Below are 17,545 nucleotides of genomic sequence, written 5' to 3'. Positions count from 1 at the left end.
AGCCAAACACGTAGACACTACTGAGCCTCAGGCTTTTATTTAAAAAAGAAAAAGAGGACCAGGAGGAAACAATTTCCATCTGTGCAACTAGGCATCCTGGCCATTGGCAAACACACAAATGTATTTTTATCCTTTTAGCGGCCTGTAATATGAATGCAACTTGATTTATTTTCTTTGCTGCCTAAAGGATCTTACAGATTCAGCGTTATCCCACCTAAACATCAAAGTGCGGAGAGGTGCTGCAATGCCAGAAATACCCTCTTTGACTTCAGACATTAAACTCCATCTGCCCACTCAAGTAGACGTAAAAGATCCCATGGCACTGTTTCAAAGAGCAGCAAGGAAGATATTCCTCCCTAAAACTTTATTCCTGATCCCTCAATTAACATCATTAAAAAGCTGGTTTCTTAGAACCGTGCTGTGCACAACCCCTGGCTGCAGTGTTTGCAACATTACAACAGTGGCTATATTTCAGACAGTAGTTAATTGGTTGTAAAATGATGTAAGTCATGTGGTGGTCATGAAAAGCATTACATAAATGCAATCTTTCTTTTACTTTTTTACCCTTGTTCAAGTGCTGGTCTATAGGTTCAGCTTGGGCACTGGTGAACGTCACATTGACAAGGTGACTTAAATCTTACTACCGACCTGTGCAGCACGGGAGCAGTGCACTTTAGGTCAACATACAGATCAAATGAAAAGATGGCTCTGAAAGGGAGAATTAAGTGGTAACCAGAGAGGTTACAATGTGTCCATTTCTCCCCTGGCATTGACTGTTAGCATCCCGAACATTCACATGATTCCAAATTTATTTCTAAGGGTTTTTATTTTCTCCCTCAGTCCCCGCCAAATGGATGTGCAGATAACCGAACCACCCTCTCGAACCTCTGCCAAGGCTGTACTATCATTGCTAAAAAAGGACTGCAAAGTGACCTTCTCTCTCAACTTGTGGATTGAAGCCTCTGGCCAAATTCTACATATTTCAACCAACATCATGAGCTGGGATAGGGAAATTATTTTCCAAGTAATTATAGTTTCAAATCAGCATCCAGCCATGTTTTGTCCCACCACCCTGGCATTTTAATGCGCAAAATAACTGTGCAACTGTCAATCTCTTATTTTGCTATGTGATGTAAATTAACATATGCTCAATTTACCAACTGCAGTATTCAATATAAAGTTTACTTCATCTGAAAATCAGCAGAGTTAATGAAAGATTTATAGTAACTTCACAGACTTATTGAAGCCACCAATTAGAATTGCCATTATTCTTGAACGGTTTTTCAAATAAGCAATTACATTAAATATTTTTAAGGTCTCAAAACCAAAAATGATTGTCTCGTTAGTCCATTTCCTCTTGCAAACATGGTTGAGAAATTCTGTATTGGCTATTGTTACAACTCACGTTATTCATGTTCACAAAAAGAAGCATGTAGTTATATACCATCTTGCATTTGGACAAAATGTTGATGCTTTACAGAAGCAGATTGAAACAGATATTGAGCCAAAGTTCAGATTAAGAATGGTAATCGATGTTTTGGTCAACTATAGATTTACACAGAAAAGGTATTTACATATATAAAGGCCCTTTTATGTTTTCAGAACATTGTGAAGTACTTTCAGTCAACATGCCATTTGTTCACAAGATATGGGTCAACATTTAATGCCCATCCCTATTTTCCCAAAGGGCAATTCGAAGACAACATTGTTATAGATCTGGAATCATATGTTGGCCAGCCCAAGTAAGAACAAGTAGATTTCCTTCCCTCAAGGAGCTTAGTGAACCACATGGGTTTTGCTTCAAATAGTCCCATAGGACTTTCTACTCTTGCCTGAGAAGGCTGGTGGGGCCTGGGTGGCAACGTTCCGTCTGAAAGACAACACCTCCGACAATGCTACACTCCCTTGGCTTTGTCAATTATGTGCCCAAGTGTCTACAATGTGGCATAAGCTTAGAAATGTGAATACCTTCACTGAGCAAGGCTACAACTGAAATTAGAAGAGGAAGATAGAGATATGGAGAAGGTTAGAAAGAATATTTCTGAGAGTGAGATGCAGATGATTTAAGGCACAGTCACCGACATGAAGTGAATGATCAGGGGAAGGAATAAGAGGTCAGCTACAGGGCTAACTTATGTAAGAAGTAGCAAGAATTTTTTGTTTACTGACTAGAGCTATGGGACCCATAACACGAATTGAGTGTCATTTGTATTGGTTTAATGTGTGCAAAGATGCCAAGTAACTAAGCCTCTTCAATGCTACCAGAAGATTTTTGATGTTATCTATCAGTTCCCCCATTTTTGATGGACATACCAATTGCCCAGTATAACCAAATATGTGAGATGGTCACAAGTGGCCCTGTAACACGTTTGACGCGAGTACGTTGTTCCATTTCACCCACTCTGTCCCACTCAGGAACTAATATGTTGACACTTACTCAGTGAATTTCCTTGGGAACCCATGGTGGTGTAGAGTTCTCCCAATCAGATGCTTGTAACCTTGATACAAGATCTCGGGAGACCTTTTTATATATTTCAAATAGGACTTCATCCAAAGTCACATTTGGCTCATCAGAAGAACCATTGAGGCAATTCACTGAAGCAAATGTACACAAAGGTACAGGATTGTTAATTTTTAATCCAGGATGTTTGATGCTTTGTTTATTTTCTGGGTGTTGACGTAGGTAATTTAATCATTTCCTGTTGTATAGATTCAATGACTCAAAAAACAGAAATATAACATACTGATTAAACAGGTACATGGAGGAGTGTATCATTCAAGTGACATTTCCAATCTTCACTTTGTCACCTTCCTGTAATCGATCTATGACTTCCCTTCCGCAATTTCTCTATCAACCAATATTAACCCTACAGCCACCTCAACCACAATTTCTCACTCTGCTTCCTGTAAGGGGTCCATTTCATTCTCCCAGGTTCTCCATCTTCGTTGCACCTGTTTTGCTGATATAACCTTCCAACGACGTAATGCTTCTGATCTGCATTCCTTCTTCCTCAATAGAAGGTTCCCCTCCAACTACAGTTGACAGTTGACTGTGATCATCCCATTTCATACTCTCCTGTTCTCACTTTTCTCCTCCCCTCTTCTCAGCTTCAAATCCACAGATCATCTTCTGCCATTTCTGCCACCTCTTGCATGACCACTGACCACATTTACACAGGGCCATTAGATGAGATTCCCTACAGTATAGAACCAAGCCCTTCGGCCCAACAAATTCACACTGAACATCTGAAGAGTAACCCACTCCGACCCATTCTCCTACCCTATATTTATCCCTGACTAGTGCGCCTAACACTATGGGCAATTTAGCATGGCTAGCTCACCTGACCAGCACATCTTTGGATTGTGGGAGGAAACTGGAGCACCCAGAGGAAACCAACGCAGACATGGGGAGAATGTGCAAACTCCACACAGGCAGTCACCCATTGCGGGAATTGAACCTGGGTCGCTGCTGGCATGAGGGAGCAGTGCTAACTACTGAGCCACCATGCCGCCCTGTGCCATAGAGCTCTACCATATGGAAACAGATCTTTTGGTTCAAATAGTCCATGCCAACCATGATCCCAAATTAAACTGGCCCCACCTGCTTGTGCTAGGCCCATATCTCAAAAAACATTTCCTATTCATACACTTATTTAAATGTCTTTTAAATATTGTAATTGTATTTGCATTCACCGCTTCTTCTGGAAGTTCATCCCGCACATGAACCACTCTCTGTGTAAAATCATTGCTCCTCATGTCTTTTTCAAATCTTACTCCTCTCATTTTAAAAATATGCCCCCTGGTCTTGAACTCCCCCACCCTAGGGAAAAGACACCTGCCTCTACCTTATCCAATCAGCTCATAATTTTATAGACATCTATAAGGCCACCCCACCTCCCCCACTCCAACCTCCTGTGCTCCATTGAAAAAGTCCCAGCCTATCCAGCCTCTCCTTATAATTCAAACCCTCCATTCCTCACAAGATCCTGGGAAATCTCTTCTGAACCCTCTCTCGCTTAATAATATTCTTCCTGTCATAGGGCAACCAGAACTGGACACTGTACTTCAGAAGAGACCTAACCAACGTCCTGGACAACCTCAACACGACATCCCAACTTTTAAACTCAAAGGTCTGAGCAATGAAGGCAAGCATTTTACCTAATTAATGTAAATTAATTAATTACCTAGTTAAACACAAATTTCCTTCCTTTTCTTTTTAGCACTCTGAGGGGGCTGCTACCTCCAAAACAATCTGGCCTATTTTTCAATCACCGCCAAAACCCATACCACTCCCAAAGGCACCTTTCCATGCAATGTGACCATTGCCATTTTACCTTCTTCCTTCTCACTGTCCAAGGCAAGATGATTTATATGTACTTCTTTCAACTTGGTACATTGTGCTCACTGATGATGATGCAATCTAGTCTTTTCTGGGGAGGCCAAATGATGATTAAGGAATTGCTTTTGCAGAGCAGATGCACTCAATCTGCAAACGTGACCCTGGACACGCGCCATTTTAATTTCCCACATTGGTGACACACTAACCTTTATCTTTGTCCTCATGTTGTATTCAAATTCATTTCAACATTAGCTCGAGGAACTTCAGCTAATCTCTCACTTAGGCACGTTACCGTCCCGACACTCAATACAGAATTCAACAATTTCAGGTGGTAATCTCAGCCCCCATTTGCTTTCCTTTCCCTTTGCTGGTTTATTTTCACTCCTTTCCTTTTCTCTCATTTTCCCACCCAAAAACCTGCTGAAGGCTTTCAGCATTTTCTCTTTTATATTGATCAACTCAGTATGTCGGAGTTCACATCCAGCACCCGTACAGGCCAGCTTAACAAGAATCAATTCAGTCCTGTCTGATTTTTTAAGCCATCATTCAAGAGTGCATCTGTGCCTTTTCCTCTCAATCAATTGGACTTTCTATGACTCATGAACAATGAAAGTAGTGTTCAATAATAAAGCAGGTAAATTTAGAATCCCTACAGCGTGGAAGCAGGCCTTTCAGCCCATACCAACCCTCCAAAAATCATCCCGCCCATCCCTGGGACCCTGCATTTACCACATCTAATCTGCACATGATAGGCAATTGAGCATGGCCAATCCACCTAATCTGCACATCTTTGGACTGTGGAAGGAAACCCGTGCAGACACGGAAGAATGACACAGACAGTCGCACAAGTGTGGAATCAAACCCAGGTCCTTGGCGCTGAGGCAGCGATGCTAACCACTAAGCTACCTATGCCACCCTGAAAGGATGATGTTCAAAGGTGCATATCATGCAAGGTTCAATCACTTTCTATAAAAAGAGTGATCACAGTACAGAGAATCCTTGATGTCTCTTTGCATTCTCCTCGCATTGCACAATCCCAAAACTGGGTGGCGCTGTGAGTTTTGGGGAGTCTACAAGGAATCTTCAAGGTGATTTAGACAAGTTGAGCAAGTGGGCAAACACATGTTGGATGCAATACCATGAGGGTAAATGTGAAGTTGTATACATGGATATCAAAAACAGAAAGGTAGAATATTATTTGAATAATGATACTTTGGGAAACATGGATGGACAAAGGTCCTAATATATCAGTCAACGGAAGTAGACAGATAGGATTTGAGTTCAGAAGTAGGGATAGGGTGCCTCAGTGAGTCCACACCTGGAGCATTGCATACAATTTTGATCTCTCTACCTCAGAAACAATATATTTGCCATGCAGGGACTGCAACAGAGGTTCATTAGGCTAATACCAAGAATGGCAGGACTGTCTATGATGAGAAATTTGTTCGACTGGTGCCTTATTCACTAGAGTTTGGGACTATGAGAGGAGATCAGAAAAATACGTATGAAATGCTAACAGCACTGGACTAACTAAATGCAGGGATGATGTTGCCCCTGATTGTGGAGTGAGAACCAGGAGACACAGTGTCAGGATATAGGGTAATCCATTTCGGGCTGAGATTAAGAAACTTTTCTTCACAGGTCGGATAGTGAACCCATCGAATTCTCTGTCAGCGAAGGCTGTTGAGGCCTGAAAATATTTGTGAGATTTTTTGATTTTAAAGGCAATCTAGAGATATGGCAGAAAGCTGGAATAGACTCACATTTATTTAAAATTGGATTTATTTAATATTGCCACTTGTACCTGGGTACAGAGAAAAGTGGATAATGTCTCTACATTCCGGTGCCATCTTGGATTACAGAATAAATTACTGAATAAATTGTACAAATGGCAAAATACTGAATAAATTAATATTAAATTGAAATTACTAAAACTGAAAACACTTCAAATGTTCCTCTTTCCCTCTCGATAGACTTCACTCTCTCTGCTCCTCGAGTCACCACCATCTGAAGTTTTACCGTTATCAATTTCTGGAACTGCTGCTTTAGAGTTGGAGACAGTCACACTGTGCGGATCCTGACCTCCTCCAATGTTGGAGATCGACCGATGAGTCCTGGCTCCGAGTTGACCGATGGGGTCCTGGTTCTGAGTTGACCGATGGGGTCCTTGCTCCGAGTTGACCGATGAGGTCCTGGCTCTGAGTTGACCGAAGGGGTCCTGGCTCCGAGTTGACCGATGGGGTCCTGGCTTCGAGTGACCGATTGGATTCTGGCTTCAAGTTGAACGATGGGCTCCTGGCTCATTTTGTGATGCTGCCACATGAGATAGAGCAGGGATGGAGGCACACAGGGCTCTGGCCTCCCACAGAAGGACACCAGGAGGAGGCACCAGGGCAACCAAAACAAAAAACAACCTTACCGAGCTGAAAAGACAATATGTAGAAGCAGCAGAACCTGAGCCATGCGCAGCCAAGCCCTGTGCTCAGGAGCCGAATGTCACCAATCCTGCTGCCACCATCTTGGAAGAATATGGCATCAAGAATAAAGGATCAGCCATGATCAAATAGAATGATACAGCAGGCTGAATGGCCTGTTCCTGCTCCTAGTTTCTACATTTAATCCAGTCCTACACAATTATCCACAAGCTGACAATTGTTTCCTCTTTCCACACTCTTTCTACTCAGCTCTAAGCTATCGCTCCCTCAGGCGTACCTGCAAACAAAGTGAGACGGTTCAGATGGCAGTTCCATCTGGGAGCCCCTCAGCAAAATTCTTAGGTGTCTTCTAGCAGTTTAGAAAAGAATCATGAGCCTGAAGTTCTTCAGTCCTGGAACCAGGCATGAAGATATATTGGAGACGTTAGGACTGTTTTCCTTGGTGAAGAGCAAGCAGTGCAGAGATCTGATGGAGATATTCAAATCATGAAAGGTCTGGGCAGAGTAGACAGGGAGAGATGTTTCCCACTCATGAAAGGGTTAAAAAGAAACAATTTGAGAGAAAGCTTTTTCACACAGCAAGTGGTTAAGGTCTGAAATGCATGGCCGGAGACTGTGTTCGGGCTGCTTTAATCAAGGCTTAGAAAAGGAGAGGGTTACACTGTTATCTGCAAAGGTGGAATGTGAAGGTTTATGGAGAGAAATTGGAAAAATAGGGTAAAGTAAATTGCTTGATAAGAGAGCTGGTGCAGACACAATGGACTGAATGGCCTCCTCTGTGCTGTAACACTTCTGTGATTCTTGCATTTCAAGCCAAGGGACAGTTTTTTTTTTACAGCTCTAAAATAACCAAGGAACTCAGAGAACATCACAGACTCCCACAGTTTTGCTTTTATTGCTGCAGCCACTGGAAGGCTGGAAAAATAAATGAGACATCCATCTCAGAAACACATTCCTAAGTGTCTACGGAAAGAACTAAATTCCTGAAAAGAGGCACAGATCACCCTACTTCGTGCTTCTTGATGAAATATCTTGCATAACTAAACTGATTCTCAGTGCATTTTCTAACACCCCTCAGAATCCATTCTTCAAACCTCAAGCATTCAAACAGTACAGTGCATGTATTGTTGACGCTTATAGGCTACGTGCATATTAGCCCGTCCACATCACCGACACCATTACAGCCTAGTCAACAGCACCTCTTTATGCTCAATCCACTTCCCAAGTCAAGGCTGTCTCTGATTCTACATAAACACAAAGTCTTGCAAAGGTCTGAAAAGCTGTTAGATTCAAATTCACTTTTTGTGCTTTGGTCAAAATGGGAGAAGATCATTGACTTGCACAGGACTGCTGCAGATGGCAAATTAATTGACTGCTGGAAATTTCAGTTCCACTGAGAGGTTAGATAATACCAAGCTTATAGCATCTTCCAACTGTATAGTCTTTCAATCCTGGCTTCTTGGTCATTGTTGGCTTCCTTCCTCCCCCTCAAGAGCATCCATGCCTTCAGTTAGCAAGACCCTAAGCTCAGCAATTCCCCCAATTAACCCCACCAGCATCACTGCCTGTATACATTCCTTTAAGATGCTTCTTAAAATCTACCCTTTGGACTACAGTTTTGGTAATCTCCTATTTGACTCAATGCCATATTTATTTGTGACACCCTTAGGCGACTAAATGGTACTTAATGAATACAAGATGTTGCTATGGTACCAAGAGAAATACCATTCATAGCTTCTTTTCTTAAAATTTACTGGTTCTGATTCACTAATTGCACCTTCCTCCCCTGTGTGACCTATAACCTTTTGGAGAAGCAATGGCCTAGTGGTATTATCACTGGACAGTTAACCCAGAGACCCAGGTAATATTCTGCGGATTTAAGTTTGGGGAGCTACCACAGCAGATGGTGGAATTTGAATTCAATGAAATATCCGGAATTAATAATCTATTGATGACCATGAATCCATTGCTGATTGTTGGAAAGCCCCTTCTGGTTCACTAATGTCCATTAGGGAAGGAAACTGCCATCCTTACCTGGTCTGGCCTATATGTGACTGTGAACCCACAGCAATGTGGGTGACTGTTAACTGCCCTCTGGGCAATTGAGATTGGTCAATAAATGCTGCTAGCCAGAGACACCCTCGTCCAGTGAATGAATAATGACAAAAGATTTCAGATAAAATCATTTCTTCAAAAACTGCAGAAGAGGAATGAGGACCAGAGAATATTGGGGTAGACATGACTAAGATAGTGTACGGTATTCAACATGGTTCCACATTTGATAGTCACCTTTCTACAGAGACATAGAACTTCTGTAAACCCTATCTCTGTAGCTCTGGTATTATGCCATTGCTTGTTCATTGTCATTAAGTGGATGCACATTCTAAGTGTCATGTGACTAAATACTAGATGATCATTTGCATTTATGACCTATAGCCTTAAGCAATTTAGCAACGGATTGAATGTCAGCATTTCTGGCCATTTCTGGCAATTAGTCTCCATTTATTTATTGTCAGTCTGTTATATTTTGGTTCTTTTTATTTGCCTCTGTAGCAGTTCTCTTCTCGTGGGAAATACAAAAGATCTATCCCTAATTTACGGGACAGGTTGTATTTTCTCTCCTTGGAAGGAGCAGCTTGGTATTATTTCAAATGTCTCATATTCTCCAACACACTAGGATCTATTAGGCAAACTGTTTAATGCACCGATCAGTGACAGAACATGCTGTGCCCCCTATGATTTGATACAACTTTTATTCAGTGCACCATTCATCCCCATTGTAATAGAATGAAGATTCAGTATATTGTCATCTTTCAAAACTGAATCTTTGCTATCTTACATGGTTTTTAACCCTATCTGTCTGTTGTGTCATCACTACTCTTTGATTTACCTCATCTTTCTCCTATTTCGTTCAGCTTTGAAACTATACTATACTACAAAACTTAACCTTTGACCTTTCACCTGGCTTCTTGGTGTAAAAAGTTAAGTCATGTCTAACAAAGCCACACCAACAGTGTCAGTGGTCCACCAAAGCATTTATGGAACTTGAGCTTTGAAGACTAGTGTACATAGTTTCGTAACTGCTTTGATGTTGCAGTTATGAATACAAAACTGCCTTTAATTCTGCACTGTTACAGATATTACAACTTGATAAAAACCCAGAGATGGACTCTGAGTAGAAAGAGAAGGGGAGGGTGGTTAATATTCATCTTCAATTCTGCATAGTATTTCAGGCAGCCATGTTTCTATCATGCAAACAAATATAATTCCAGGCAGATCTGAAGAAGGGTCACCGGACCTGAAACATTAATTCTGACTTCTCTCCACAGATGCTGCTGGACCTGTTGAGTTTTTCCAGCAATTTCTGAATCTGTTTCTGATTTCCAGCATCTGCAATTCTTTTTTCATACTTTGAATCAAATTGTTTTGCTCTTGTTGGTTAAAAGTATATGAAAAGCGATATTTTCATATGAGGAATAAATGGAGACATGACTTGTTTCCTTTATGTACTGAAAGGCTAAATTTCAACCCTAATGGGTAACCCAAGTTTGCAGCTAATTAATAGGCATTTAAGAGGTGTACAATTTGTTTAATTTTAGATTTGTCATGTATGACTGTGCCAGCATAAATTTCGATGGACAATCCAGGTTTGAATGGGTTCTTCCAGATGTAGACATCATATGGTCATACAGACTGAAATGACTCAGTGGAAGCCAGTATTCTATCACTAAGCTACCCTTTATTTACATGTGCACAGTACATGGACTCTGACCAGCCAACTCTGAGCCAGCCCCGAGAGTGAGGAGAATCCCTGAATCTCCTGTTGATATCTGTCAGCCAGGTTAACAGCCCCAATTAGGGGACTCAAAAATTCAATGAGAGCCACCTGGCCAACCTCATTCCAATCACTACACAGACAAAACAATGGCACCACTACAATGCGACCTTCATCATTCACAGCTGATTTGGAGAAAGGGTATCTAAGCTGCAGCCCATGGGCTATCTGTAACCGTCAACCTTTTGCAAGCTCCAAATGTTGGCTGACACATCGGTGGCCTCTGTGATTGGGATGTGAATTATTTGAACTCGTTGAGGAAAACTGCTTCTGCATAAAAAATGGAGTGGAATAAAACACAAAGGACGTCACTCCAGTCTTTCCAGGCATACTTCCTAATTGCCGGTTAAAGAATACTATAGTTCGTAGTCAACAGTAGATAAAGCTATAACATCCTGATTTGGTTGCAACTGGAATATTACGTCTAACTCTGGTTGCGGACGATGCAAAAATTGGTGGGTGGTAAATAAGGAGGTGGATAACCTTAGGTTACAGATGGGCTGATCAGTGGCAAATATGAGGTGATGGTCTTGAGTAGGTCAAACAAGTTAAGGAAATAGATGATGAATGGTAGGGCCTTGGGAGGCACTGAGGTTCGGAGAGACCTTGGTGTGCATGTCCCTTAAGACATCAAGACAGGTGGATAAAATGGTTAAGGCAGAATATGATATACTCTGGTAAGCCTTGAGAAGTCAAGACATAGAGCTTAAGAGCAGGGAGGTTATACTGGAGCTGTACAAAACATTGGTGAGGCCACAGCATAGAGCACTGTGTCCATTTCTGGAACCCACATGGGAGGGATGTGATAGCACTGGCAAGGGTGCAGAGGGGGTTTACCAGGATGTTGCCAGCTCAGCTATGAAAAGAGATTGGATAAGCTGGGGTTGTTTTCCTTGGAGCAGAGAAGATTGAGCAGGGACATAATTAATTATAACATTTTGAGGGGCAGAGACAGCAAGGAACTTTTCCCCTCGATGGAAGGATCAATGACTGGGGACAAAGATTTAAGTCAAGGGGCAGAAGGGAGATGTGAGGAAATACCTTTTCAACTACAGAGTGATAGTAGTCTGGAAGTCACTGTCTGTAAGGGTGGTAGAGGGCAGAAATTCTCATGACATTGAAGAATTTTTAGATGTGTAGTTGCAATGCCAAGGTATATAATCCAATTGGACAAAGGATTTTTTTTTGCACTGTAGACCTCTGTGACTCTAAGACACCACAAGGTAGGAAGGTTGATACGGTCTTTTTGAGGATAGAGATAATATTTATCAGGATGTTTCCAGGAATGGGAGATGTTAAGAAAAGATAAAGGTTGGGAAGCTGGGACTGCTATCCTTACAACAAAGGAGATTGAAGTGAAATTTAATCAAGGTGTGCAAGACAGGTTTAGATAATGTAGTCCAAAAAAGCCCTCCCTATTAGCTGATGGTACGAGTTTTGTTTTATTAATTCACAGGACGTGGGCATCACTGGCTAGGCCAACACTTACAGCTCATCCCAAACTGACAGTCAAGAGTCAACCACATTGCAATGTATCTAAAGCCACATGTAGGCCAAACCAGGTAACGACAACAGTTTCCTCCGCCAAGGACATAGTGGACCAGGTGACTTTTCCCAAAATTGGTGACAGTTTCATGGCGAATAAACTCTTAATTCCAATTTTTACTGAACTCAAATTCTACCATTTGCCAGGGCAAGATTCTGACCTAAGTTGCATGGGTTTCCTCCAGGTGCTCCAGTTTCCTCCCACAGTCCAAAGATGTTCAGGTTAGGTGAATTGGCAATGCTAAATTGCCCTGAATGTTCAGGGATGTGTAGGTTTGGTGCATTAGTCATCAGCTGAAGTGTAGAGTATAAAGGAATGGGTCCAGGTGGGACATTCTTTGGAGGGTCAGTGTGGACTTGTCAGGCCAAATTGCCTGTTTCCACACTACAGGGATTCTATAATTCTATGATCACCTGGATGGCTAGATTTGTAATCTAGTAGCAATGTCATTATACCATCTCCTCCTCTAGGGGACACAAGTTTAAGATTCTAGGCAAGGGAGATACAAGGAAAAATGTTTCTTGCAGTGAACGGTAATGGCCTGGAACTTCCAGCTTATGAAAATGGTGGAAGCGCAGATGTTAAGAATGGCCTCCTTCAGTGCCATAGAATGTTTCTATGAACTGTCTGCTCTCTTGACAATGGATGCTGCATGCCCAAAGCATGGAAGAGGATAGAAAGGTGACCAACTGAAACAGATAAAAGCTGTACTTACAGGAAGAGGACAATGCCCGTATTGGCCATCGCATATGCCAGGCCCAGGATACCACTGCCCATGATGGCATTGCTCAGGTTGAAAACTGACATTCCAAATGAGGTTTTCCCATCAAACTGTAATAAGAAAACAAAAATTAACACCAAACACTAAGGGAGATTGAAAGAAAATTGGTTGATTAATTCTCATAATTGTCAACCATTCACTCAAGGGGCTAAGTTCTACTCCGAATCCAATTGACTAAATTTAGCACCTTCCCCAATTGACAATGTTTTCTTCACAAAATATCAAAAAAACTCACATCTGTGAAGCGAGTAGGTTTCTTCTCAGCATCTGAGTGAGGCAAGAATTCATCGCACTCTGCCGAGTTTCCTTCATTATCTTCGTACCTACAGGTTGGATGGAGAGAAAAGAGATTGAAATAAATGTGCATAAATGTCAAGATGTGGAGGTGCTGGTGTTCGACTTGGGTGGACAAAGTCAGAAGTCACACCACAGCAGGTTATAGTCCAACAGATTTATTTTGTAATCACATGTTTTTGGAGTGCTGCTCCTTCATCAGGTGAAGTAACCTGATGAAGGAACAGCTTTCTGAAAGTTTGTCGTTTCAAATAAGCCTGGTGGACTTTAACCTGGTGTTGTGTGACTTCTGATTTCATAAATGTCAAGTATCTGCAATTATTATGTAATTGTATCTTTATCTCAGATGTCCATGTAATGGAGAGTCTATCTGACTATTGATTTCAAAGAGTAGAAGGGGAAATAAATCAAATCAGAGATTTACTTGTGGCAATTTATTTTCTTCATTCAAGGGATGCGAGACCATTTGGGTGGGCTAGCATTTATTATTCATCCAGTTTACCTGGAGAAGGTGGCAGTGAGCACAGCCTATGACTTTCCTTTTCGCTCTGAAAAGTGCAAGTGTTAAAGTTATTGAGCAAGAAGACACAGGCCCGCGCTAGTACTCTGGGAACATGAGTTCAAATCCCATCATGGCTGCTGGTGAGATGTAAAATTCACCTAAGTACTGGATTCATAAAGCTACCTTTGATTACTGTAAATACCCGAGTGGTTCCCAAATGTCCTTTAGGAAGGATAATACACTATCCTTACCTAGTCTGGCCTATAAGCAAGTCCAGAGCTGAAGCAATGTGACTGATTCTTAAGTCCCATGATTTCACCGAATGGTGGAACAACTCAAGGGGCTAAATGGCCTACTCCTGTTGGGAAATTAGCAGTTGGTGGCAGGAAGAGATACCTAAGTAGTCATTAACTAGGATAGGAAGGCACAAAAATATGTTAGGGGTTCCTACGCTGGTGCCCAACTATATAATTTGAGAGGTAATATATTTCGAGTCAGGGCTGAGGGTTTTTAAATTGCGAGAAGCAAAATTAACAGCATTCCAGAACTGAACACTCCAATTTTTTTCCCATGCCTTTTATGTGTTACTCATATCCTGGAGTGGGAGGGCTGCACCGATAACTGAAATGTTCTAAGTCAAATGAACAGAAGCAGAATCAATTCCTTTTAAAAGTGAGTTTGTGAGGATGCGACAAGCATGATTTTTCTGAGGGAACAGGAATAAATGCTAATGTAAGGAACTTAAAAATACAGCAACAAAATTCACTGATATGCCATTTAAAGCTCTGGCTCATTTACTGCATTACAATAATACTTTCCAAAATAAGTACGCCAAAGGATTTTCTGGTGGCAAAGCAACAAAAATGTAATTCTCAAGAAGGAAATGGAAATATCTGCTGTGTTCCAATGTTACTTGATGCTTTCAAAACTGAGCCAGAGGAATTCACTTGCTCCGAAACCAAATGATTCTAAGGAAATAAATCCTCAAAGCCCAGTGGAGCAGAGATGTTCATAGTTAAGTGATCTCACTTACAGATTGTAATATAATGACAAGGCCTACATACATCAGAGGCTGACTGAGGCATAGCAATACACTAAGGACTCTAATACAGACAGTCTAATTACTACTCATTACTTACTCATCTGAGAACTACGTTCCAGTGTTTAAAGGATAGTAATAACTCTGGGCAGGGAACGGGTGAGGAGAGGGCAGAATGCCCCTTTCGTTCCTCTTGGTGACATGACTCGCCCACATGCCTGAAAGGCTGGAACTGGTGCCAGCTCATCATATCAAGACTGGGACAAATTCGAGCAGCTTGGAGCCACACCTGGGTAATGAGGTTAGGTCAGTGCTGGGGGTGGGTCAGATTGTCTCAAGGAGACAAGGTAGAGAACAGAGCCCAGGGTAGCAATGCCACAGAGTCCTCCTCTGGAGTGTGGAGGGTCCACGGAGATAACTGATTGCATTCACTCTGTCCTCTTTGAGGCATGCCCCTGTCAGGATTTCAGTGGACAGGACGCAGTAATGAGGCTTCCTCCTGATTCAGGCAGCCACTGCTGACGGCGAAGGGATGATAAATATAGCAGCGGAGAAAGAATGGGAAGCGAACAGTGCATAGTAATTTTAATCTCAGAGCCCATTCGTTTCTGCTTGGGTTAACTTGTAATCTAAATCACTGAGTTAAAAAAAAACTTGAGCCCATCTTGACTGCACACCATGTTACTAGAACTTTCAAGAATCTAACCAGCAGAGTTGAGAAGGGGATGTGGTTTATTTGGAAGGTCCGTGTATGAGATGAGCATGTACTTTTAAGCATATTGGATTGGGGGTAGAGGACTGACATGGATAGAGAACTGGTTGGCAAACAGGAAACAAAGAGTAGGAATAGTCAGGGTCTTTTTCCAACTGCAGGCAGTGACTAGTCGGGTACCACAGGGAGCAATGCTTGGACCCCAGCTATTTACAATATGTAATGACATGCATATAATACAATAAATTAATGATTTAGATGAATGAACTAAAATGTAAATCGGAATGTAATATCTCCAACTTTCCAGATGACCCAAAGCTGGATGGGTGGATGAGCAGTGAAGAGGGCGCAGAGCTAAGGAACACTACAAACAGAATGCAGCAATGGTTTCCCAGTCTGATTACTGGGTTAGCAGAACTGATGTATGAAAAGGGACTGGATTAGTTAGAGCTCTACTCACTTAAGTTTAGAAAATGAAATGGATTTCATAGAAATCTATAAACTTCTAACAGGACAAGACAGGGTTAAAGCAGGAAGGTGGTTCTCAATAACCAAACCATGGGATATGGTGTAATCCTCATTTAGAACTGAGGTCAGGAGAAATTCATACAGTGAGAATTCTCTGCCACAGAAAATGGTTGAGGCCAAATAATGAATGTTTTCAAGAAAGAGTCAGGTATTGTTCTTAGGATTAAAGGTGTCAAAGGGTATGGGGAGAAAGCAGGAACTGTACTGAATGGTGCAGCAGGCTCGATGGGCCGAATGGTCAACTCCTGCTCCTGTTATCTATTTTTCTTCCTCAGGGTTTTTGTGCTGACATGAAGTACCTTTGCTTGGCTTAGGCTGCCAGCACCAATGCGCGCCTCTCTCAACTGGAAGAGTAACGTGGGACGAAGGGCAGTGAGGAGGGTCATTCCACGGTGTCACCCTGCTCTCTAGATGGAGTTTCATCCTGGGCTTCCATTTGATTGGGAACAAACTTAACCCTCAGCCAAGCAGCTGCTTGACATGGTGACAGCCAGAGAAAACAATGAGTGGAGACAATTATTTGGGTTACACGGCCATTATGCTGGTATAATAACCATGCACATGTCTCATCACCAGCAATAAAGAACATCTAGAATCTATTGTAAAATAACAGATCTATTTGAGATATGAACTTTCAGTTGCCATCACTTACCTGTCCTCCTCAGATTGCATTTTGATTGGTACAGTCAGATCTTCCACATGATTGCCATTTGGAATAATTTCCACCATTTCGGCCTCTTTGGCCACCTGAACACACTCCATGTTCCACTTGTTGTCAGAAAATTGCCTTTACTACAAATACAAAACAAAAAAATACAGTTTTTACTTAACACTAATGGGCCAAATTTTGCTCTCAGCAGCAAAACCGATGGTACCAGATACATTTTAGACTTTTTGCCCACTGCTGTTTTATACTGAAACTTTTAAAGCCATTTCTGTGCAGCACCTTCTAAACACTACCAGAAACCTAAGTGTGAGAGCCAGTAACTGTCTAACACTGTCACTGATCACCTTAAAGAACTACTACTGAGCAGCTCTGAAGCTGGAAGTATTAATTAAAAGTGAATTAAATGTCAGATCAGGTACAGGGAGCAAAGTAGAAAGAGAGAGACAAAGAATTAGGAGTAACAGAAATAAGATAGAAATAAAGAAAAGGTTTCTACTTCGTTTTGACTTTTTAAAACTTCAAAAAGAATTAAAGTACAAAGGGACAAGCCCTCAAATTTGTAAAAGTTATAAGTTTCCAAGTCAGAGAGGTTGTTTGCTCATACCACACCATTATAAAAATTCCTTACATTGGAATGGCCAAACACTAACTCTTTTGGCCAATTTAGTGGATATCTATTACATAAGTAAAACGCCATCATGCTGTTCCAAGTGTTTCAATGTCATCGTTTGATCAGCTAGCAGTGTAATGAAGATTCTGAAGAGCAGGAAATTCAGGCAGTAACTTCCTGACTTCCATGTTTAACTGTACACCTGAAATCTTCAAAAGTTGCTGTCCAATTCCGAGTTTAATAGCAATAAACGCTGA

General features: G+C 41.6%; 1 protein-coding gene across 2 annotated transcripts in view; it reads right to left on the bottom strand.

The window, feature by feature from the left end:
- slc38a3b (solute carrier family 38 member 3b) overlaps positions 1–17,545 on the bottom strand; it is a 136,709-nt gene that overhangs the window by 75,859 nt on the left and 43,305 nt on the right. For both annotated transcript variants that reach the window (XM_072581937.1, XM_072581936.1), the window contains exons 2-4: positions 16,664–16,803; positions 13,172–13,259; positions 12,871–12,986 (exon numbers count right to left, since the gene is read on the bottom strand). In XM_072581937.1, the coding sequence (XP_072438038.1) occupies positions 12,871–12,986; positions 13,172–13,259; positions 16,664–16,773 (314 nt within the window). In that variant the 5' untranslated portion in view covers positions 16,774–16,803. The remainder of the gene's footprint in view (positions 1–12,870; positions 12,987–13,171; positions 13,260–16,663; positions 16,804–17,545) is intronic.

This window comes from Chiloscyllium punctatum, chromosome 12, assembly GCF_047496795.1.
Source record: "Chiloscyllium punctatum isolate Juve2018m chromosome 12, sChiPun1.3, whole genome shotgun sequence".
NCBI classification, from domain to species: domain Eukaryota; kingdom Metazoa; phylum Chordata; class Chondrichthyes; order Orectolobiformes; family Hemiscylliidae; genus Chiloscyllium; species Chiloscyllium punctatum.
This window is presented reverse-complemented; position numbering and strand designations above follow the sequence as displayed.